Source organism: Cinclus cinclus, chromosome 8 (assembly GCF_963662255.1).
Source record: "Cinclus cinclus chromosome 8, bCinCin1.1, whole genome shotgun sequence".
Lineage (NCBI taxonomy): Eukaryota > Metazoa > Chordata > Aves > Passeriformes > Cinclidae > Cinclus > Cinclus cinclus.
Genome location: NC_085053.1, coordinates 25,844,994 through 25,868,796, shown reverse-complemented (window position 1 = coordinate 25,868,796; position 23,803 = coordinate 25,844,994). Strand labels below are relative to the sequence as shown.

At 43.0% G+C, this 23,803-nt stretch overlaps 1 protein-coding gene across 1 annotated transcript in view; it reads left to right on the top strand.

Moving 5' to 3' along the window:
- Window positions 1-23,803, top strand: part of GLIS1 (GLIS family zinc finger 1) — a 178,472-nt gene that overhangs the window by 136,077 nt on the left and 18,592 nt on the right. The window contains 4 exon segments of the mRNA XM_062497309.1: window positions 8,936-9,097; window positions 12,213-12,323; window positions 15,512-15,644; window positions 20,828-20,978. Coding sequence (XP_062353293.1) covers window positions 8,936-9,097; window positions 12,213-12,323; window positions 15,512-15,644; window positions 20,828-20,978 — 557 coding nt within the window.

Genomic DNA, 23,803 nt, shown 5'->3' with positions numbered 1-23,803 from the left:
GAACAAGTTGGGTTGAACCACTTACAGAAAGTTGTATTTGCAACAAAAAAACCTACATAGATGGGCAAAGAGTTACCTTGCTGCTATTTTTCATCTTTCCTAAGAGAAGTAGGTTGTGCTGGAGTCGTTTAGTCAGCTGTAGCCAGCAATTTCCCACTGTAGATCAGATTTCATCCACAGGATCCTCCTCTGTTTGATCTGCCAAGGGCAGGAGCCACTTTGTAAGCTGTGATGACATGTGACAAGCTATGACTGTAAAACATATTTATTTATTGGTCTTGACAAAGGTAGGAGCTGAGTTTTCCAGATTCATAGGAAAATAGGAGTCGGGGGGGATGAGTGGAAAGTTAGGATGGACACTCACTGTTGCCAGATGACACCGTGTTTGTGACACACAGGTTTGTCACACACTGGTCTCAGATCTTCCTGTGGCTGGAGACAGACACAGCACAGACCTAACCCAGGCTGCTCTGTTTGTGGTGCACTGGAAACTCGTCCTGTTCCTAGACACATTCTTGGCATGTTACAAAGGCAGACTGGACTATGTGAGGATTTTTTTGTTCCTTTACTGGTTCATTAAAAATAAAGGAAAATATGAAATAAAGAGGGAAGTTTTTCATTTTTGTTTTTTTTTCCCCCTTGTGTTTGTTAGTGAATACATTCAGAGTATTTCAATAGTGTCTCATGCCAGTATAACAGCTTAAGACTGTTTGCTTAATTCCAGAATTTCCACATTATTTTTAGAAAACATTCTTAATTTATGTTTGTCCTGCCTCTCTTCCAATCTCCCGTTGGATTCAGAATGTGAACCAGGACAGGCAGCTTCTCTGCCATGCCCTTTGCAGATGTCTCTCCCAGTCCCAGGGGTGAGAAGTGTCCTGTGCTGGGCACAGAAGGGTTGCTGAGTTCCCCAGCCTGCATGAATGTCCTACGCTGAAAGGGAGCGCTCAACACATTACAGGAACAGCTTACAGAAGCAGGGTGTGTAATTCTTAATAACTGGGATAAAAACCCCAGTGGCATCTTTAAAATATAAATGTCTGTTCTTGTTTCTTTTATTTCTTTGCCCCCCCCCCCCCCCCCCCCCCCCCATTTTGCCTTTTCATCTCTTCTCCTTTCAATTCCATTAAGCTTCATTGTACAATAATGTATCGCAGTGGACTTTTTTCAATTATGTTTTTGATTTTTTCCTCCTTGTTGCTATAAAACTCCAGATGTTTTGAGACTTCATGGTTCTCTGGATTATTTTTTCCTTTATTTTAATCTTCTTTTGTAGCATGCCACACATGTGGTATTTTGGTCTTTTAAGATGCTAGGCTATGCTAATCAGCCATAAGTTTTGGGGTAGGATTTTTTTTTCTTTTTATAATTATTTTCTCCCTTCTTTCTGCTGTTGTCTATTGAATTTTTTTTTTCTTTTTGTTTTATTTTTTTGGTACCCCAACTGGTTAGTCCACATCAATCGTGATGGATTCTCCCTTTGCTCTGAGGCTGCATTCTTTATGTTAAGCAAATCAATTCTTCACTCCAAACTTTCAAACTCTCGTACCTGTAAGTAGATTATGAGCACCTTTTTTACCTTGCTTGTCAGAATAGAACTGTTTGTACTGAAATTGCCCCCCAGACCAAGAGCACAGACTCTTCTTTAAAGATTGAGATGGGTGCAAGTAGATTATACTTTAGACAGACACAAACTGGAATGGAAATGTTTCCTTGGAAACTAAGACAATGAATTACTGATCCAGAGAAACAAGGTTTTGAAGTACATGTAGGAAACTATACTTTTTATTTAAAAAATTAAAAGTACTGAAGGGAAGCATTTTAATTTATTTGTGGTTCTTTGCTGGCATGAATGGAGAGGGATTTTAATTTATTTTGTTCAATCTTAATTTTGTCCCCGAAACAACCAGATTGGGCTTCAGATATTAGAACAGCACATCTTGGATTGTGTGCTGTCCTTTAATTTCAAATAGGTTGTAAGGTATTAAAAAAAATCCCAAATAAAGAATAGTTTCCCAATTACATCTGAGGGAATAAAGGGGCTGACATGGGATGTCTTCTTTGCTTATTACATGACACTATGAATTTTGCATTTTGTTCTTTAAAATGTTGCCTCATGTAATGTTATTTTTGCCTGCAAGCCATAATACTGCATTCAGTCCAACTGTAATGAGGTTTCAGAAAATTGTTTGCTTTCCAAATGACATATTTAGCAAAACCTTATGGCAAAATCTGTGGCTGTCAAGCTGCTGATAGTAAAATATTCCACTTTCCTGGTTCATTCTCATATGTTGTAGCAAACAAATGCAACTACCCCTGTTTTGACAAATGTTTATACTTCTGCTTGATTAAAGAAGGATTACTGAAAAGAGTTTTAATACTACAAATGAGGTCTTGTGAAAAGGATAGGATGCTCTTATAGTTCCCAGATATTTTGGTGTTGCTGGGAAATGTATGGAAAGCTCTGTTTGCTCACTGAAGTGCATGACCTACTGGCACTAGAAGAAATGAATGTACGAATATTCCATGCTGGAAGCAGCATTTGTCCCGTGCAGGGGATGCTGGCAGGCAGGTGGCTGGGTCTGTGTGTGGGGGAATCAGCCCGTGGGCAGAATCAGACCTGGTCACTCCTAAAACTGCGTGACTCGAAGGAGTCCTGCGTGGGCCAGGACTGCGTTCCTCATGGATCCACCACTGCTGGGACTGCCCGAGGGGCTTCAGGAATGTGGGCTTTAGGGGCTTATGAAAGTCAGAAAATTGAAATAAAAGAGACAGCCCGAAGTCTTAAGTCAGTGACGATCAGACACCTCCTCCAAGGATTCTCAGTGTATTTGTATTTCCCAGTTTTGAGGTAATTAGGAATTACACAATCTGTCTAACAGCGTAAAGAAAAATGAACTACTGGTGGACAGTGTGTGGATGTCAAGTGGTTGGCCACAACTACCCCAAGCCCCAACAATGTGAAGGGTGTATTGCGTTTATAGTGTGGCTTGCTTTTCTAAGTCTTTCTTCTTCCTGTTCTGAATCTTTTAAGCTTTTCTTCTCTTACATACCAGCAGCTGTACAGCACTCTGGCTAAAGCCCTAAATGCTTTTATAAAGACAAATAATTAAAAGTGCAAACATTCTTGTCCAGGACGCCAATAAAATAGCATGTAGTGTCACTTTGTAAACATAAATTGTTCAGGCTACAGAAATAAAACCAAACCCAGAAATCGGCAGGATTTTAATGTTACAGTTGCCTTCCACTTCATTGTAATCACAAAGGAAAAAAAGGTCAGTTCCAACAATTTAAATCTGTAAGCTTGAATCTGGCAAAATAAATTGGGATTCTTTTGGATGTTGAAGTCTCATTCCTATGGGTGACTATTTATGTACTCAAATAGTTCTGTTGAGTTTAATAGAACTCCTTGCATGAGCCACGTTACTCATGTGCAACTGTTTGCAGGATCAGGGCTTTACATTCTAGCTACAACAACAAATTAAACATTAATCTAATTAAGAGTTAGCTGGGAAAAACAAAGCACCAAAACAGATACTTTGTGCTGTGGGGTGGCACAACTGGTGTGTTTAAGTTCCTGGGTTCATAACAGATTGGAGCCCTGTGTGCTCCCAGCCACGGCCCCAACATTGGCCTCAGTGTGCTGTAAAACATTGATGCTATTTAAAGAGTGGTGTGGCTGTTTCCTCCCCTCCAGAAGGGATATGCAGCCTCACAGGATCCTTTTTCTCATAGCATGTTTTTCAATAAAATATTCCCAATTTTGTAATCAGTTGGGAAGAAAGAACATTTCACAATGTTCATAAGGCTTGTGGATGTTTTGACCAGACATCAGATTTCCTACAGATAGCATTAAATGCTTTGGAATGAAATGTTTTGGGCTTTCCATCTGTAGGCTGTCTGAGATGTCAGCAGCCAATATGACCTGCTCTTTCCCATTTAGGTCTATAAATAAAAGGCAGCTTGTTTAACAGATCTTGCAGCAGAGAGCAGAGGTGTATATTAATGAGCTTGCTCTAATGGCACACTGGACCTATTTAGCACTATGACTGTGAAGCCTTCTCTTTTTCAGTCATAACTCATTTCCTAAGAAAATGTCAGTTATTGCTTCACCCTATGGTCTGAGCTGGTTCATTTATAGTTTATTTCTTCTGATCTGTACCACTGACAGATATTCTAGACATGGCTGTGATTAAATGCGCTTATGAAAATGGTAAACATTTGATAATATAAACCCTCTTGGGAGCATGCTGTTATTTCTGTGTGTCAACATTCTCAGGTGCATTCAAAGTATCATCTGGAAGCAAAGAAAAAAACATTTTAAGCAATTACAGTTATTAGATTAAACTGTTTTGTTGGAAAAATGGTGATGTGTTTAGATCACTGTGAGATAATTCAGTGTTTTTATAAATACGGCTTTTGAATGCATGATACTGGAACAGCGACACTGCAGTGAGATTTTAGTGTGAAATAAAGATAACATATGTATTTCCATATGGTAACAAACTAGTTTAGTCCCATAAATTTCTACGAGGTATTTTTTCCTGGTAGAAGCCCTGTTCTGAAAGCAGTGGTTATAAAACCCAATAACTGCATTGTGTTCTTTCTGTAATCATGTGGCATTGTTTGGTGTCTGTGCTCGGGTGTATGCAGCATTAACGATCTCACAGCAAAGACAAAAGTAGTAATTGCAATATAATTATTATTTTTATTGATGAAACTTGTTTAAGAGCTCTGTTGACATTTACAGACTTCGAGGATCATGCAGCTTTTGTTACAGTTATCCCAGGCATCAAACGTCCACAAAGTGTTTAGGATTGTAGGATTAAGCAGTGACAGATTGGGGCCAGATGTCTGGGAGATCCTGTAAGTGGCCTTCTCAGTTGATAAAATAGCTCTTACCATCCTGAAGCCCTTCTGAAACTGAACATTTGCTCTTTGTAGTTGAAGCTGAGACACTTGTGGGATGGCTGGATTTTCCTGGAGGGTATTTAAGGAGAATGAGCACCCTAGTTTTCCAAGAGTAGTTTTATATAGTGTAAATGTAAATACACTCCAAGTAGCAAGAGCAGGTGGAAGGGTTAAAAGAGTTGATGAGTGGCAGTTAAACCCAAGAATTACCTTACAAAGTTGTGTTAACAACAAGAGCCTGATTGAAATTATACCACTCCACTTCAGGGAAGTTGTTTCCATATGTGGACTTCCGTAGGGACAAACTGAGAGACACGGTCAGCACATCCAGAAATAAGAGCTGGAAATGGAGTTCTTCGAAGTCCAACTCTTCCTGCAGCTCTGAGTGGATTCTCAGCCCCGCCCTGCTCAGCTCTTTGCACCAACTCCATTCCTCCCTCCCTTTCAGACCTTTCATCTTCAGCTTTGTCTCTTCTCATCACTTGTGGCAAGGTTCTTTTCCCCACTGCCTTCTTCTTGAAGTTTCACCAACCCAGCCTTTGCCAATTTGAAAACCTGAGTACTGCAGTCACATCATTCCCTTTGCTTGTGTATTTTTCCACCTGACATGTTTATCTTGTGTTTATCACTGCACTGGGACCATCCCACTGTCTGTTATCCAGTTTAATAGAGCTGGGTAATACAAATAATGTGAATTAGGAAATAATAGCATAAATAAGAAAAGCTCTGAATGTTCAAGCATATGTGGTGATGGAGGAACCTCACTGCTGAAGGCATTGGACGTATTCACTGAGAAAAGGCAGCTGACCACAGAAGAAGGGTCTGCAAATAAGCCCATATTTGTTTGAGTGTTGCTGCTTACACTGTAGCTCTGAGCATTTCTGGTAGGGCCTGCTCCTTCTCTCCCTGAAGTGTCAATCCAGCAAACTCTCAGACATATGTGCTTTCATGTGTTTTAAATCAAGCTTGTGTTTAGATGTTTTAAGACATTTGCTGTTGGAATTTTTGCTACTGACATCAATGAGAGTGGAGCTGGACCTTTAATGAGTTTGAATTATTCTGCATACCTTCCCACTTTGCATTGGAACCAAATGAAACCAAAGACTGGCAATCCATTAGAAAAACATTCTTAGGGTCAAGATCCTTCTCTCTAAATTGGAGAGAGATTGATTTGATGGCTGGAGTGCTGAGTGAATGAGGAATGATGGTCACATCCAGAGTGGTGAAAGACTCAACGTTCAGATGGGACATTGGTGACAGGTGGTGTCCCTTGGGGTTCTCTAGTGGGACCAAGTGCAGTCTTGGCAAATTCGGGGCTGACGCCAAGCTGAGTGGTGCAGTTGACACTCCTGAAGCACGGGGAGTCCTTCAGAGTCCCTCAGGCATTCAGAGGGACCTGGACAAACTCCAGAAGTGGCCCATGGAGTTTCAACCCAGGATCCCGCAGCTGATTCTGGGCAACCCCTGGAATCAACACAGGCTGGGGGATGAAGGAGAACAAAAATGCTCCAAGGGATGGAGCATTTCTTCTGAGAAGAAAGCTTGAGAGGATTGGACTTGTTCAGCCTGGAGAAGGCCCCAGGGGAGACTTAACAGCAGCCTCTCAGTGCTTGAAGGGGACCTGCAAGACATTAAAGGGATAGTACTTAAAAAGGATGTCACACTGTGGGCACACAATCAAAGGAGGCTGGAAAAGAGGAAGATTGGGAACAAAAAGGAAAAAAGTGATCTTTAGGACCTCAGACCATTCAGTCAGCTTTATAGAATGTCCTATGAGAACTATGAATTTGCTGAACTCTGCTCTGTTTTTCATAGACTTCAGCATTTTTGCACATTTCAAATTGCTCCATCCTGAATCTTTGTCAGATTTTTATTGATGATTTGGAAGAAAGTTTGTTTCTTTTGAAGCTTTGGCAGCTCTGGTCACTTCCAAACCAACCCCCCCTCCCCCTTTCCCCCCCCGCACCTCCTTGCACCAGCTCAGGTGTTCAGAGGTGGGTCATGGCCAAACAAAGCTTCTGAACTCATGAACTGCATGTCTTCTGAACTCACACTGCATGTGATTTTGTGGATTTGTCACAATGGCTATGATGGGAAAAGATGGAAAATACATGCACATCAGAGAGTTGTCTGTACACATACCCAGTATGCCATTCAGACAGGTTACTGCTCAGGGCACTAAAATATTTATGGCAGTAAAGACCACATGGATCCTTTGATATGTGAGTGGCTGGGACAGGCAGAGAAGTGCCACAAACCCCTCTGCCTGTAGTGTGCAGAGCTGATCTGCATCCAGTGCCAGGACACAGCCTGCAACATGAAGTACTGGTTCAAGAATCCCTTTGATTGCTGTGTCGAGGTATTTACAAACCACACTAGGATGAGCAGAATGTGGTGGGCCTTTCTCCATCAGTGATTTGCCTTTGGGAGATCATATGCCTCCAGGTTCTAGCACCTTCAGTGCTCCTCCATCTGCTCTCCCTTCCCATCCCTCCCCCTGCACTGCTGGATGCCACAGCCGAGTCTGCAGTTTGCATGCACTGATGTGTGTAAGAGGTGTGTGTGACAAACAGGATTGGCAAGGTGGTGATTTCTGTGATGTCATCTGAGGAGCCACAGGTTCCTGGAAAACTGCTGAACAAAATCTTGACTCAGCATAAGGAAGTGACAAAGCATTTGCTGATTTTGTGAGAGTCAGGATTTCACTGTTTATGAGCAAGAATCATAGGAAAAGCTATGGCTTCTAGAAGCAGTGGTTGGAACAGGTTGCTCAGAGAAGCTGTGGCTGCCCCATCTCTGGAATTGCTCAAGGCCCAGGTTGGAGTAACGTGGGGTAATGGAAGCTATCCCTTGCCCACAGCAGAGCTTGGAACTAGGTGAACCTTAAGGTCCCTTCCAGCCCAAACCATTCTATGAAGATGCACCGACTTTATTTCAGAATTGCTCTTAGTGTTGATAGGAAGGTGGATTGGGTTGTGTTTCTCAAATACATTCCTTGAGATCACAGTTCCTTGAGGAACCAGGTTTTTTATCTATGTGGAGGCATAAGAAGATGTGCAGTGCTATGAAACAGCAATATATGCTGAGTGGCAAAGACTATGCAGTCCATCACTTGAGTATTCACATGCAAGTATTTGAATATGTGCAAGTATCTCTGAGTGCATTTTGTGGGTGTGCAGGTGCATGAATGTGCACACATGAGATTTGTGCTCATCTGGGAGAGTTCCCAAAGCACATCCTACAGACAGTGCCTCCACTGCCTGTTGTCTGTAACACTGAAACTTAGCAGTGAGCAACACAAAACACCCTTCCCTTGGCCTAGTAGCTGGAAAGTTTACTTATTTATTTAGTCAGATTTAATTGGAAATAGTGACTTCTTTTATGAAGGATATGCAGCATTTTATTGCTGAGTTCCCTAATGAAACGGGTGCTTAAGAAGTCAGAATTGCTCAGGTTACTGGTTGTATAAGTGCTGAGAACAGCTCTTGAGTGATACAGCTAGTAAAGAAAAGGGTACAGAATAACAGCAGAGTTCCTTTGGATTGATGTTCAAATGGATCAGGTCTTCCTATAATAGTCCGTGCTCATCTACTCCAGTGTATAATATTTCAGACACCTGAAACCAGGTTCTAACCCGCCAGCTTCTCTTGCTCTTTGTCTGTAGCAGCTAATTGTTGTTGCCCACAGTGGTTCCTGTGCCAGTTAACATCTCAGAGGACTCCTCAGAACGCTTGTTCTTTCTTTTAAATTTTCTGTTCTGACACCGTGTCTTGAAGTGTTCAGTTCAGGCAGAATGTGTGAGGTATTTATAACCTTTGTATTATTACTGAGCTGCACACCGTGTCTTTGGTGACAGACTAAATGAACAGCACAATATGTTGTGTTTCATCCATAAATTTCAACAGATGTTTGAATGTTGGCTGATTTATTGCATGTCCAACTTGGTTCTTACACTGTTCTTATTGTGGCTGCACATGGTTTATTTAATAGAACCTCACAATGATTTTTTTATGACATTTTTCAGTTTGAAGGGTGCAACAAGGCATTTTCTAGGCTTGAGAACCTCAAGATTCACCTCCGGAGTCATACTGGGGAGAAGCCATACCTCTGTCAGCATCCTGGCTGCCAGAAAGCTTTCAGCAACTCCAGTGACCGGGCAAAGCATCAGCGGACACACCTGGATACTGTAAGCATGATTTCATACTGGGAGCTGCACCGAGTTTTCCAGTGGTCCTGATACACAATCGGTTCTGCAGCTGCAGGGGGACTTGGCCTTTTCATGAGGAGTCTTAGAAAACTCAGCTATGAGCAAGTGTATTTGGTTTTGAACTGTATGTGCTTTGAGAAATGAAAATGTCTTGATCACAGAGAGGCAGTTAGTTTGTGTTACTCATGCTGAGGAGTATGTTACGCAGGAGTGAGTTACTCAGCAAACTCTGCCATTGTTCCTGTTCCAGGAAGAGGAGGCAGCAGCTCAATAAGGTAGCTGAGTGAAAGCTGAGTCACTGCTGCTGCACCGAATGTGTGTCATTGTCTCACTTCCTGTCCCCTTCAGTGAGGGTTCTGAGTGAATGCAAAAGCTGTTCAGACCTCTCAGTGGAAGGTAAATGCACCTCAGTTTTGGACAGTAATTTTGTAAAAGTGAAAATAAATCTGTCTCATAACTCTATGGAATTGGTTAAGTACCCTCCATCAGAATAAACTGTGAGAAACACACTCTTTTATTCTCTACACTTGGTAGATTTGGCTTGACTCTGCAGCTCTTCTCACTTGTCTCACAGAGAGGATGAGAGCCTGTCAAGTGTCTTGGGCTCTACTGAAGTGAAAATCACCAGATCATGGGGAAAGAAAGCAATGAGACAGTTCTGCAGACCAGTCATGTCTTTAGCAAAAAGCTTGTAAAGAATAACAGGCAGAGTTGTTCCTTTGTCTTTTTCAAAGAAGTGAATATATGGTTTAATTTGACCAAGTGTTTATGAGGCAGAACTTTTGAGTTTTAATTGATATTTACTTTTTAAGCAGTTACACATTTCAGACATTGCAGCATTAAGGAATGTCTAATGTACATTATGCCTTGCAAAAACAAACAAGTAAGAGAAGCAAGTCAGTCACATTTTCCAAACCAAAGCACACTTAAAATAACAATGTTTTATTTATTTGAAAGTTAACCTGAGATATTTGAATTTTTAATTTGCATCTCTTTTGAAGGTGGATATACTAAATTGCATGCACTTTGTAAATTTAATTGCATGAATTTAGTAGATACATTTTTATTAGCTAAACTCGCAAATGGAATGCCCTCTATTAGCTTTAAGAGAGCACTTACATGGTTCTAAAATGAACACAAATTCTTTGTATGTGTTGTCTGTGCAATATTGAAGACAAATGTCTTAACTTTCTATTTTCTTTTATTCTCTTCTCCCTTTATCTCTGTCCTTATTATCTGAAATGCTCATAAACCAGGAAAAAGGTACAGTAATAATTTTCTAATAACTTTCTTAAATATCTAAAAACATTCTCCGTGCTATTCCATTGCAGGTTATCTAAAACTGTTTCTGTAGTCCTGCTCAGAGTAACTGAGTTCTACTTACCTAGGTTAATTGAAGCCCTGTGGTTTAAGCTCAGTGAATTGTGTACTTGTGTGAATGTGAAAAATAGCAGAGCTACAGGATGGTGCTGCTGCACCAAACAACTGCCTGGAATGTCAGAGCAAATAGCTATGAACTTTGTAAGGGTGGTCAGATTGTCATCTAGTTTCCCTGTGACTGAGTTGAATGATTTTATCACTAATTTGAGTGACATCAGTGATTTGAAAAATACTCTGCTCGGTTTTCTGCCAAGGGATTTGTTAAAGTTTTTCATAGCTTTTCCTCAGGTGTCAGTTCTCTGTGTTCCAGACACTGTCAATAAATCTCCTTTGCCCTGTAACTTTCTGGGTAGGTGCTGTGTTAGCCTGTAAGGTCATGAATTGGTGAATGATTCTATTATTCCTTCAAAAATTTCCTGCTGGCTGGACAGAGCAGCAATGCATATCCTCTGGAGGTACTTAAAAAGAAAGGAGGTTTATATAGACTGCTTTTTCCTTATTGAGTGCATTTGGAATTGGTTTTAAAGCTTCTCAATGTAGGTCACTCCATCATTTATCTTCTCCAAAGGAGAATCTGTAAATCATTTGATTTACTGGTGTATGCTAGTTTGATACAATCCCTATTAAATCATTTGGAAGTAGACCCTTCTCGTAGGCAGGAGCAGAACAAAGGGAACCTGTCTGTCCTTGTGGCAAAAAGGGCACATCAGCACTCCTCCAGAAGCAGAGCAACTGGGTGTAAAGGACCTCACAGTCACTTCTCCCAAAACTGGTGGGATTTTTTCCCTTCTGTGCATCCTCCTTCTGAAACTAAGGGGATTAAAAAATGTGACATCAAGGTCATGGCAAACCAGTTATCTACCTTTGAGAAGACACCAAAAGGATTTGCTAGTCCTAGTGGGAAGGCTGAGGTAATGTTGATAGATGAGGCAAGAAAACAGAGGGCAAAAGAATGTTCCATTCAGTTTTAAAGCTGTGTAAGCTGTGCCATGCAGCACTATTTTCCTGGCATTTAAGCCAGTGGTTAATGTATAAAAAGTACCTTTGCTCATTTTGGCAATTTTACCTTCATATGGATTTTGTTCTGTGACCCAGCGATAGTGTTCCATGTGTTGGGAAGAGGCATAGCCACAAGAAGAATTCAGTGAGGATTTCAGTTGCCGGGAGGGTCCCCTCTGAGCCTCCTTTTCTGCAGGCTGAGGCCCCCCAGCTCCCTCAGGCACTCCTTGTTCTCCAGACTCTTCCCCAACTCCATTGCCCTTCTCTGGACATGCTCCAGCCCTTCAATGTTTTTCTTGTCATGAGGGGCCTAAAACTGCACCTGGGTTTCAAGGTGGGGTCTCACCAGTGCCCTGCAATCCTTGTAAAATTTATGTAAATCAGAATTCAAACTTAGAATGTCTGTCTTTATACTGGGTGATCCCATGATAATTTTGTTTGCTGTAAAGGCTAGGGAATAAAAAAATGTTCTGAAACCTCACTCAGTTCCACTTCACTAGCATTTATCTCAGCCCCGTAAACCATATCCAGCGTGCCGGTGCAGAGTCACTTCTGTTTGCGTCATGCCTGGTTTGTGAGCTCAGAGGAGGCAGAGCAAAGCAAAGACAGGGAACAGCTCAGGTTCAGCATTCCGTGTGCCCATCCTGTGGCACTCCCTGTGCTGGCTGGGGCAGGCAGAGGGGTGTGACATCTGTCCCTTTGCTCCCGTTCCCAGAAGCCCTACGCCTGCCAGATCCCGGGCTGCTCCAAGCGCTACACGGACCCCAGCTCCCTGCGCAAGCACGTCAAGGCTCACTCCGCCAAAGAGCAGCAGGTGCGTAAGAAGGTAAGAGCAGGCAACGAGTGACACATCCCCAGGGCTCCTCAATGCAGTTTTTCTGCAATATCACACAAGAAAACTTAAAGGGGGCCGATTTTCCTGTTTTTTAATTACTGTTGTTAACCAGACCATCTTATATATTTGTACTTTCAAAGGCTGCCACCGTGTAATTTCAGTTTGCCTCAGACTTTCTGTCCAAGTATTTCTATTCCTGTTTATCCTTTATACACAAGCCCAAATTGTGCTGTCTTTCACATCAAATGTTCATGCATTGAGTCTCTGCAATCAGCACTAGCTGGTGGTATTTACTAAAGTATATGTTGGCAGATCATCTAAAACACAAATAAACTAAGCCAGGCTACAATGGAAATGTAGGAAAAGAGGACTTGGAATAGATGTCCTTGTGTCAGTCAGCCATGCCCCCTTCCCTCCTGCTGCTCCTCTTGCACAGTTTTCAGCAGTTTGAATGTAGAGTCCCCTTTCCCAGGCCAGCTGTGTGTCCCCTAATTCTCCCTGTAACCCTCCTCTCTGCCAGATGTGTGCAGTGTGAGTAGCAGTCCCCAGCACATCAGTGACCAGAGCTCTGCACGCTGTGTCAAATCCTCATGGATCATTCACTGCATGGTGAGCATTGTGCCTGGGAGACACACAGGCCCAGCACCATCCAGGTGTCCATGGAATCAAGTCTTTGCACATATCAGCTCTAGTCTTAAAAGTTTTATCTAGCCTGGCCACTGCCTGGTTTCCCATCCCAGTTTTGTACTACCAGGCCTTATGGTTTCCCTGCAGCTCTCAGCTTTAGAAGGTTCCATAGGATGTGCTCTGCATATGTGTCCCACAGGTCACAAATTCCCACCACTTCTTCCCTAGATTAACCTTTAGCTTGTAATGAGAGTAAGAGTCAGAGTGCCATGGCAATAATTTATTAATTCTGTGTAATTAATTCTCTGTAATGGGAGTAAGAGTCAGAATGGCATAACAGTAATTGATTAATTTTATGTAATTAATTCTGTGTAATGAGAGTAAAAGTCAGAGGGCCACAAAAGTAGTCGGCCACAGAAAAAGGGTGACTGTGGCACCAGGGTTTACTGCAAGTGCAAGATCTTTGCAGCAGGAAGGTTTCTTGTATTAAATTCTCAGCAGATTGTGGAAAGCAACTGTGCTCCCTATTCTAAAGAGAACTTCCCTGTTTCTCCTTCCTGTGATTTCTGGGATACTTTCAGAGAAACAGGAGGGAATTACTTCCTAGCACCAAACCTGGGTGTCATTTGTTCAGCTCTGTGTACTGAGCTGAATTCATTTACATGTCACCATCCTTTACATCTAGGGCCAGTCCCCACTGTTACACCTTGTCACCTCCTGAGGCCTCGTTCCATTTCTACAGAGCAAAGTGGGTCAAAACCCAAATCCAAACTTTGCTTTAAAAGGCACAAAGTACTTCTGCATCAGCAGCAGGAGGCCTGAAGCACAGAATCAGTCCAGGGTAAATTTGTTAATACCAGCTGCAAACTCGGGCTGCTTGGATGCACCAAGACATTAGTATCCAAGGCTTCATATCACTTAATCTCCTCCCTTGAGGAGTTTTCTTGTGTCCATGTACACAGCCTCCTATAGACTTATCAAATCTATCTTAAAATAACCTTAGTAACTTGCCTCCCACACCTTATTTGGTAGACAAGTCTAAATCTGCACTCCTCCAGTGGTTTGAAGTCATCTTCAGATTTCCTGTATCATTTATCCATGATAACTTTATGAATACTTGATCCGGTGACTTTTTCTCCCTCAAACTAAAAGGCACCTGAAAAAGCAGCAGATTTAAAGTGTATTTTGGTCAGGCTCTCTTAAAAAGGATCAAAGCAAACCTGGGTGATAAAGAACCAAACCCCCTCCTTCCCCTCCCCCCGCCCCATATTTAATTTAAATGTGTTAAGAAACCCCAACTCCTTTCACAACGAAGTAAATCCCAGTATTACCGAACAGCCTACTTTGGATTTCAGATTTAGAGAAAAAAGGGAAAACACTGTTTATACTCACTTGCTCGTTTTTGGTTAAAACTCAGCGAAGGCAGTTGTCCATTGGTATCTGCTTCCCAAGTGTTCTGAGTGGAAATGACCTCTCCAAGAAAGAAAAACTAACAAGCTGTTCTGCCAACATATCTTTGTTGAAATACACTACCAAAATGTGCCATCTTTGTTACAAAACAAAATGCCTGAGCTTAGACTTGTATCAAAGGAATCCTGAGCACTTAGTTTGTAGCTTAGAGGATTAGTGTGGTGGTATTATTTGGTTGTTCTGAAAGGCTGTACAGGAACAAAACAGGAGAAAGTTAGCTGTTAATTTAGTAGTATTTTAATTGCCTGCAGATGCACTTTGTGATCCAAATGTCAGATGTTTATCTCGAGCCCACAAATGGCTGTAGAGCAGAATTCTGAGAAGGTTTGCCTGGTCCCTTTATTTAGAATACCCAAGCCCAGGGGAGATGGGTATGTGAGGCTGTACCCATAAGGACAATAACTATTTATTAATGGCTGTAGAACATGATGGCTGTTTGTGTAATGCGAGCACTCTGTTATGACAAAAGCTTGGCAGCATCAGCATGTTTGAAAGAGAATTAGAAATGCTTTTCTTTCTTAATTCTCCTCTCCTGCTGTTTTTAATATGATCGACATTGTGGTTTTCAAGAGTTTGCTTCAGACCCTTTTGCCAGAGCTTTAATTTCCAGGGAGCACAGCTGACACGTGAGTGGTACCTCTTCCACATCACCGACAGCGCCTCGCTCTGCCAGCTCTAATCTGATAAGCACAGACGCTTTCCTTTCCCTAACAAATGTCTTTCCAAGTGTCACAGTTACAGGGTGATGCAAACCTTTTGCCACAGAATCCAAGAAACTACAGAAAGCCTGAAAATGTGCGGTTCAATTACTCAGGAAGGTTTGAAGGAACACAGGGTACATGATTGTCTGAAGCAAGCTGGTTGTTGATGTAAGATTAGCACGCTGAACTTGTGCACTTCAGAAAAGCAAAGTTATCTCTAATTACAAGTGCCAAATACTACACACATCCTTAATTACACTGAGTTCCTAAGAATGGCATTTCTTCCTTCTATATATAATCCTTAAGGAGATATATGAAGTTAATTTTAAATAATTTGGTTTTATTATGTAACACAATGTTTCTTTTATCCTCCTCCTGTAGTTAAAGTCCTGTACTGATATTGAACAAGATGTACTCAGTGAATGCTTAGCTATCCAACAGCTCCACTCATCTTCACAGCACATCCTGGATGGGAAGTGTGGCAGATCTGTAGGCCCTCACGATTTAATTACAGGTAAGAATACTTCTAATAAGTGTGGTGCTAAATATGTCATATAACATGGGATTCAAACCAGAAAAGATTTATCTTTATGTGGAAGATGATAAAAACTACAGACCAACAAATAGGATGAAATAATTCTGTGAGTTGTTTGGTAAGGCCTTGCTTTTTTATTTTTTTCAGAATTAGTCAGAGAAATAGTGCCTGTTAATTGCACATGGAGGGGGCAGCAGCCCTGCTGACAGTCTGTCTCCATCCATTTGTTCTCCTTTCAAAGTGAGCCTTGGCCTGGGCAGAGTGCAGGTGCAGGAGCTGTGCTAAGTCCAGGAGGATGCTCTGGCACAGACTCCCAGCACGAGGGTTTTCTTCAGGAACTGCAGGAAAGCTGATGAGGCTGAGTGTTCTGATACACTTTGGATCATAACAAAAAATATGGCGATACATGAATGGGAAGACAACTTGAATTTGAAATGTCAAACCTTCTTTTAGTAAGATTTCCTAGTACTTAATCTTTCATTCTGTATTTTTTATCGTTCTTGTGGTTTGAACAAGAATTGGCCCTTTTCAGGGACCTTAGACTCTTCTATACATTTTATAGGAAGAGAAAAAGAGGTTTCTATTCCCTTCTGTAGGAAATAAGATCTAGATTCCCAGTTTTTGAACCCCAGCAGAGGATCCTGAATCAGGGATATGCATTTTGAGGTTCTGTGTTCAGACAGCAGAGAGAGGCACTCCCAAAGGTCAGCAGTGTAATTGTAATCTGCCTTCTGCAAGAATCTCCTACTTTATTTTTTTTTTTTGATTACTCCAAATCTTCAAAATAAAAAATGCATTTTGCTTGACATCTCCTATCCTCTTAAGTTGCATTAAAATGTTGGAATGTTACTGGGGAACAGAATGGAGTAGAAAGGGAAATACCCCATCATTCTGATATGGTTTCCCTGCGAGTCTGCACTCAGGGCTTTCATGTGGCTCCTTGAAAAGTGGGAGAAAGCTGGAGGGATTTGGGGTTAATTTCCAGTCTCTGCCTGTACCACCTGCACTGGAAAAGGTCTGTGAGGGCAGCACATGGCCCGTGCTGTCCCCTTGACAGCCCTGTGTATCTGGAGCATGGCTTGGTCTCCCTCTTCCAGGCAGGGCAGGAAAGAGTAGTGACATTTTCCTCTGACCAGGCTGTACTTCAGAACCTCAGAATCAGCCTCAGATTTCAAGTGACAACAGTAAAACAGGAAAAGAGTTATTAGCTCACAGATAAACAGACCATCCCTAACCTCTCAGTGTCATTTCGGAGAATCTCTTGTGAAATGAAGCATTTTATCTGTCCATAACTCTGGCTTTGTCTGATGATTTCTGTGCTGATTATATCAATCCATCACCAGGATGTTGTAAAAAACCTGCAAATCTTTCCTGATACTTCCATCAGGTCGCTCCATATGAGACCCCATCAATGCACAGTATGAACAAGTGCCAAGGAAAAATAAATCACGATTTGAAAGACTGTTTTGCAATGAAACAGAAGTTGATTCATCTTATGTGCAGTACAATCCACAGGCAGAACTGTTCCTCTGTCATTATTAAGGGCATATAAAGCAAAGTGCTGATCCTTACAGAATTAAAGAACAAGGACATTCCTGCTGCCACCTATAGTCTGCAGGGATTGCACATTTTGCTCTTTCAAATAAGCTGAGGTAGTATTTTTTGAGAAATCAGCTATAATACTGTATATAGGCTATACATGGATAAATACAGTGTATGATGTCCTCATATTCCACTTGAAATATGAAAACATTCATGGTTTGGGATTTAGAGTTTGGTTTTTGTGTTGTTTTTTTTTTCAAAGAAACCACATTATTAATGTGCAGAGCTCTGGGCTTTAGGGATCATTTGGATTCCTGGAGAATTTCAGTTTTGTCTTTATCCAAGTTAAAGCACATTTTAAATATGTCAGGGATGAAAACCTATCACAGAAAAAAAATGAAATATTAAAAAAGGCCTCATCCTTTGTGTCTGACTTCAAAGCAGGTAAGACAGTGAGCAGAGGAATGTTTCTGCACTCAGAGGAACTCATTGTTTGCTGAGATCTTCCTCCTTTTTCCCTCCTCGTAACTAAGATGCTTCATGGCTGCACACATTTAACTCTGCTTGTGGACAAGAACTTGTATCACTCTGGTCCCACTCAAGCATTTTCTCTGGGTTTTACTATTGTTTGCCTGCTCTCAGCATAAAGCTGAAGGGGAAAAGGCTGCTGGTCACAGATGCTCAGAGTACTGTTTTGGCCACAGATGTTAAGGTTAAAGGCCAAGCCATTTAAAATACTGATTGATGAGTTCTATTTACAAGCTGAGATGGTCAGTGTGTGAAGAGGCCCAAGGTGCACAGGCCTTGCATGGGCTGTACTTGCAGGAGTCATTCACAGCAGTTCCAAAGGCTTTTCTGTGACTTCAGGTACACAGAATATTAGTGCTCAGTGCTGAAAAAAAATGGAAGAAAAACTGTAAAAGGACAGAAATTTAGGAAGTACTGAAAATTACACTAAGACTGGATTCGCAAATGCTCTTCCCCCTTGACTTACTCCTCCCTGGGGAGAGCTGGAGTGAGGCAGAACAGGGTGTGGTGTGGATGGCTTGGGGGGGACTTGGGGACAGGGACACCACGTGCCAGACTGGGCATCAGTGGTGCTGCACAGAGATGTAGGCAGAGCAGAACTCAGTGGTGACAAACCCTACCAGCCTCAGTGCTCGGGTCCAAGCAGGGGCCTTTTCCCTGAGAAAGTGTGATCAGGAGGTCAAAAGATAGACCTGGGAGAGGACGTTCCCAGCTAGAAACTTCAAGCCCAGCAATGGGCACTGGGTGTCCACCCCAGCAGTTCCACAGATGGTAAACTCCCTGCAGAGAGGCTGAGGGTGGCAGAAACTGGGAGTGACAAGGATTATGGTTTCATTTGGTTTTCTGATGTGGAGGGTTTGAATGCAGGCATCATGTGGGACTCGGCTGCTGCCCATACAGAGTTGTGGGGTGCGTTTTTAAACATTTTTTCCTCTAGAGGGTTATGTTGATTGCATGTACTCGGCTACTCTGTCTTTCTCATCACCTCAAGGAACAGGCCAGGAGAGAGACATCCTAAACATTCATGAACTGTTCAGGGGTGGGATTGAAAGATAAAACATGGAGTGTGTTTGCTGGCCACCACACTGCTAAGATAACCTTGTTTTGAAGGCTTTTGATCTTTTTGCACTAGTTACTGCTGGGCTAGCAGTGTGGGAGCCTTAGAGCATGAACTTCTTGGTTTAGGTTCTGCAGTTTCCTCCAGGCTGTGCTGTCAATATACCTGAACTGGTGATGTGGGAAATAGAGCTGAAGCGCAAAATGACACTGAACAGTCAAGGTCACATTTGGCTCATCTTTCAACCCTGACAATGAATGTATGAACAGTGAGGATCTGAGGGAAGTGGAAACTGTTGTATTATGACATGGACTGAAGCCACCAGTGGAAAAGCATTTCCACAATGTAGCATCCTTGCTACTGACTTACTGTTACCAGAAGAGGCTTTGACAAATAAATCCTTGCATCACCTGGGAACATCTGACTTCTTAAAGCCCCTTCTGTCTGGTGTGCAGTGCAGAAAGCAAGTTGTTTTCACTGTCTGTTTGACAAATGTTCTGTCTAGCTGGAGACAGAGATGATGTGGTTCAGCTTTGTTACTTTAGATCTGTCATCAGCTGAGGACTCATTGTTCATGAGGGGTTTTTGACTCTTCTGGAGCTCCTGACAAAGGTGGCTGGAATCTTGCCTCCGTGGTTCTGCTCTTCAGTCGCACAGAGAAACAAATGCTGTAGTTCACATGTTGCTTCTCTACCCCATGGGTGTCACCCACTGCCCACAGCTCTGGATTTTCATGTTGCCTTCTGCTTGTTCTGTGTCACTGGGAGGGTTTGGGAGAGGTGCAGCCCAGAGCCCTGCCAGTGACACAGGACAGGGCTGAGCACAGCTGGCACATGGCTCTGTCCTGGACCTGCAGCTCTGCCTACACAGAGTGGAAAGGAACAGATGAATGGTACAGGAAGAGAGATGGCAAAGAAAGGCCCCAGAGGGAGTGTGGGGCCTCTGTGCCCTGGAGCTGAACACTGTGGGAGCTGGGAGACCTCATCACAGCCTTCAGGTCACAGTGTGAGTGGCAGTTCTGGTCCTCATCCGTGTGCACATTCCCTGAGAGGGTGGCGCAGAACTGTGACAGATGTGTTGTCAGCAAAACTTGAAGAGCAGAAAGGCAGGAAAACTGGGAAGAGAGGGACAAGGACTAGACTTCTCCCAGAACAGCATGACAGGGAGCCAGCCCTTTTCCCCTGCCACTAGGTGGCATTTGTACGCTCCATCCTTGCACTCCTGTGATGTCTGTCACCACAGAGACCTGCCTTCAGTGCAGCCTTCACTCCAACAGTCAGTGTGAGGGCCCTGAGCCCAGGCCTGTCTTGGTGCATGGCCACTCTTCAGAAGGGAGAAAAAGATTATTCAAATACCTTCATCCAAGGGACCTTGACAAAGCTTCCTCAACAAAAGGTGTGCTTGAGGGCATGGTAGGTAATTGGCTGTTGGTGCCTTGCTGCCATGGTAGAGAACAGTCCCCAAAAATGGTACATCCCCACTCCTTCAGTAATTCTGTACTAGTGAACCTGTTTTCATGATCTCATTTAAAAATTCTCCTTTATCTTTGCATTTAATTTATTGGGGTTTCATTTGTATCAATATGTGATATTTTTAAATGGTCTAGGAGGTCCAACAGCTTAATAATGGAAAGTCAAATTACACAGTTTGAAATGAACAGCAAAACCCCAGGTCTGTTTCCCTGTGTGAGCTCCATCCCCTGAGCACTGCAGGTTCTCTCTCACAGCTATGGAAAAGGCAGGGTGGGAGTCCTGCCAAGCCCTCGTGGCTGTCAGGAGAGTTCTACAGCTCTGTAGAGTCCAGGAACACCTGGAGCACCTGAGAGGGTCAGAGAGGAGACACCCACATGTCAAAGTATCACAGCCCAGCTCTGAGTGCTGCTGAGGCACAGGGGTATTCAATGGCACACAGGGGCTCTGCTGTGGGGTTGTGGCTCGGGGTCAGGTGGGGGATAGGGAAGGAGTTGGAGACTCTGCAGGTCCTGTTGATGCTTCCTTTCTTACTTTGTTTTACCCCAACTGCTGTGTGTTCTCAGGCATGTACAGTGGATCCAGCACCAACCACAACAGCTCCTCCCCAGCTGTGCTGCCTCCTCCTCATGACATTGCTTCAAGGCACCTTCCCCTCGACTCTGCCCTGTCCAGCTCACACCAGCACCAGTCGCCGCTGGAGAGTGCCAGGGATGGGTATGTGTGTGATGTGAAACATGCTGGGCCTGTGTCTGGCATGATAATGGATGATGACTTGTTGATTTTACTTTACATGGATGCTGTTCAAAAGAAAACTCTGGCCCAAATGAAGCAATTTTGTTTGTTTTAGAATCATGGAATAATTTAGTTTTCAGGGGACCTCAGAAGGTCATGTCATCCATGCCCTGTGCAAAGCAGGGCCAACTTGGACATAATTATCAGGTTGTTCAGGGCCTTGTCCTTGTCTTTGACAAAACACAATGGGTTTTTTTTCTTCATAACATGCAGTTACATTTAGATTTTAATTTTGTTTTTTAATTCTTGCTGGATGACTTCTCGTAGGTTTGGATAATCACAGAACTTTTCTCAGCTAACATGAGAAACCTCTCAAAGGTTAAAACCCGAACTGTGACTCACTCAGGAATCAGGCTGTGTTTGCCTTAGTAAGACTTGCTCAGTGTCAGAGCCACTGGCTTTCTCATTTCCTTGCTCTCTGATAAGGTTTTCTGCAATGCACCTCTCCGCAGCAGGCATTACCCAGCCAGATCCTAATCAGGGAAGACTGTTTAATCCCACTGATTGTATGGATTACACTGCTAAAGCAGGGATACAATTGCATGGCTATAGGGTGTGATATTTCTAAAGCACCGTTTGCTCAAGGCTCTCATAACATCTTCTCAACAGTAAAGAATCTCTCTGCAAGCCACAAAATTCTGCTCTAACCTTTTTACTCAGATTTTTTTGGTGCCTGGCCTCATGCAAATTCAACTTCATACTTACAGTTTTACTTCCCAGCACTTTGGATGGGGAAAGGACTCTGATTTGGCTTTACTGATGGGAATTTAAGAGGCAGAGAGATTAAAGGATTTTCTTTCCCTAGGAACATGTTGGTGTCCTTTAGCAAATATAGCAATCAAATGTAGAGTTTTCCCATCCTAGTCCAGTGGCTGACCTTTCTCTTCTTTTATACGGGGCAAGGAAAGCCCAGAATGATTTTTAAGCAAAGGGCAGAAGGCAGAATGTGTGTGGCATGCAAGAGGTACAGTAAGGAAATTTACACCTGGGGTGGTTGGAGAACAATCTGATTGTGGAAATTCAATTAGGAGCAAACTAGTCCTTCTTATTTTCCTAACTGGGGAATGAATTCTGCAGCAAGCTGAGCTTCTGTACCCTCAGGTCCTTCAGCCTTCTCTTCTGACCTCAGCCAGTAGCAGGTACCAGTGTCCCATTCCCAGTATGATGGATAGATTCATCCTGTCCTTGTCCCATAAAATGCCTGTGCCCAGTCCTTCTGATTCCCTGCCCTGCCACATTCCCGACCTTGTATTTCCTGTTGGCAGACTCATTCCCATGGCAGAGTCGTGGCCAACTGGAGGCACTGGAGATTACTCCAGAAAAATAGGAAGTTTTCTGTAGCAGAGAAGGCAGTAGAGCTAATAGGAGGAATGGAGACAGACACTCCAAAGGGAACTTCATCCGTGAGCTGCTCTTTCCCTGCAGAAAGGGACTGCCTGAGCCTGTTGGAGTGGGATCCCACCCTCTGACTGCTCCCAGTGTGCTGCTCAGCTGTTCCCTCTTGGAGTTGGTTCCTAGGGGAGTTAAGGAAAAAAAATCCCAACCAAGAATGACATAAAGGAAGGGTATACTGTGGGAAGGATTTAGCAGGCTGTCGGGAAGGTGGATTTGTTTCTAAGGCACTTTGTGTTCTGGTGCTGCTAATAAGAAATGAAAGCAAAGACCTGACCAGGGTGAGGGCAACAGACAAGTTTCCAGTTTGAGGGGTTGGGAGGTCCCAGATGAATTCTCATTCCTGCCCCTGGTGTCTCCATTCCAGAGCACAGTGCTTCCCTTCCAGCAGGAGCAGTTTGGTCACTGGGCTGAGCCTCTCACTGAGCTCCTGCTGCAGACACACCACAGTTTCCATCAGAATTGTCTCTGCCAATTCCAGCTTTAGTGCAGTGCAGATTCCTTCTCAAAGGAGACAACAGTGCTGATTTCTTATCTCAGTACTCATGTACCTAAGTAAAGTCTTTGCCCAAATATCCTATGACAAAATGTCAGAGAACAGATTCCTAACCATGAGCCAAACATCAGGGAATGGAGACTGGAATGTATTTCTGAACAGTTATTTTAAAACAGGGCATCCAGTTTCATGACATAGTTACTTGGAATTTTTCAGCATCTCAAATACCATTTTCTAAACTCAAAATAATCTTCATTCAGCATTGTCATTCCAAGATCCTTCTGCTGTATTTAATGCTTTATGCTTACATTATTCATGACTGCTGAAATGCAGCTCGTGACATCTTAATTGTAAGTGCAGAAACTTTGTGTGAACTAATTAATAGTCCTTGAGTTTCATTTAGCACAGTTCTGTTTAAAGCATTCATCCATTTAACTGGGCAAAATCACTTAACACTTGCATGCTTGGAGCCCCTGGATCACAGGGCTGTTCCCCCTGGGCCAGCCTGTGGCAGTTCCATCTCTCCTGGAGCTACAGGAGGGAAGGGAACCCCTCCCACTGCCTCCCTCCGTGGGCACTCTGCAGCTCTCTAGCACACAGGGTTTGGCCTCATTTGTCAGCTGTCTCAGCACTGGGGTTGGAGCAAACACAGAGAATTCCTGCTCTGTGGATCGGGACCATGACAAGGCTGGATCACATCGTGCAGTCTGTGGCAGGAACCAAGTGATTACTATCATGAAATCTAATTACTGAGTCATCAAATGTGCAAGATGCCAAAAATTACATGAGGCAGAGTACAAATAGTCTACTCAAGTTTGACATGAGATTCAGAATTTGATTTAAAGGCTTTTTATTTTTT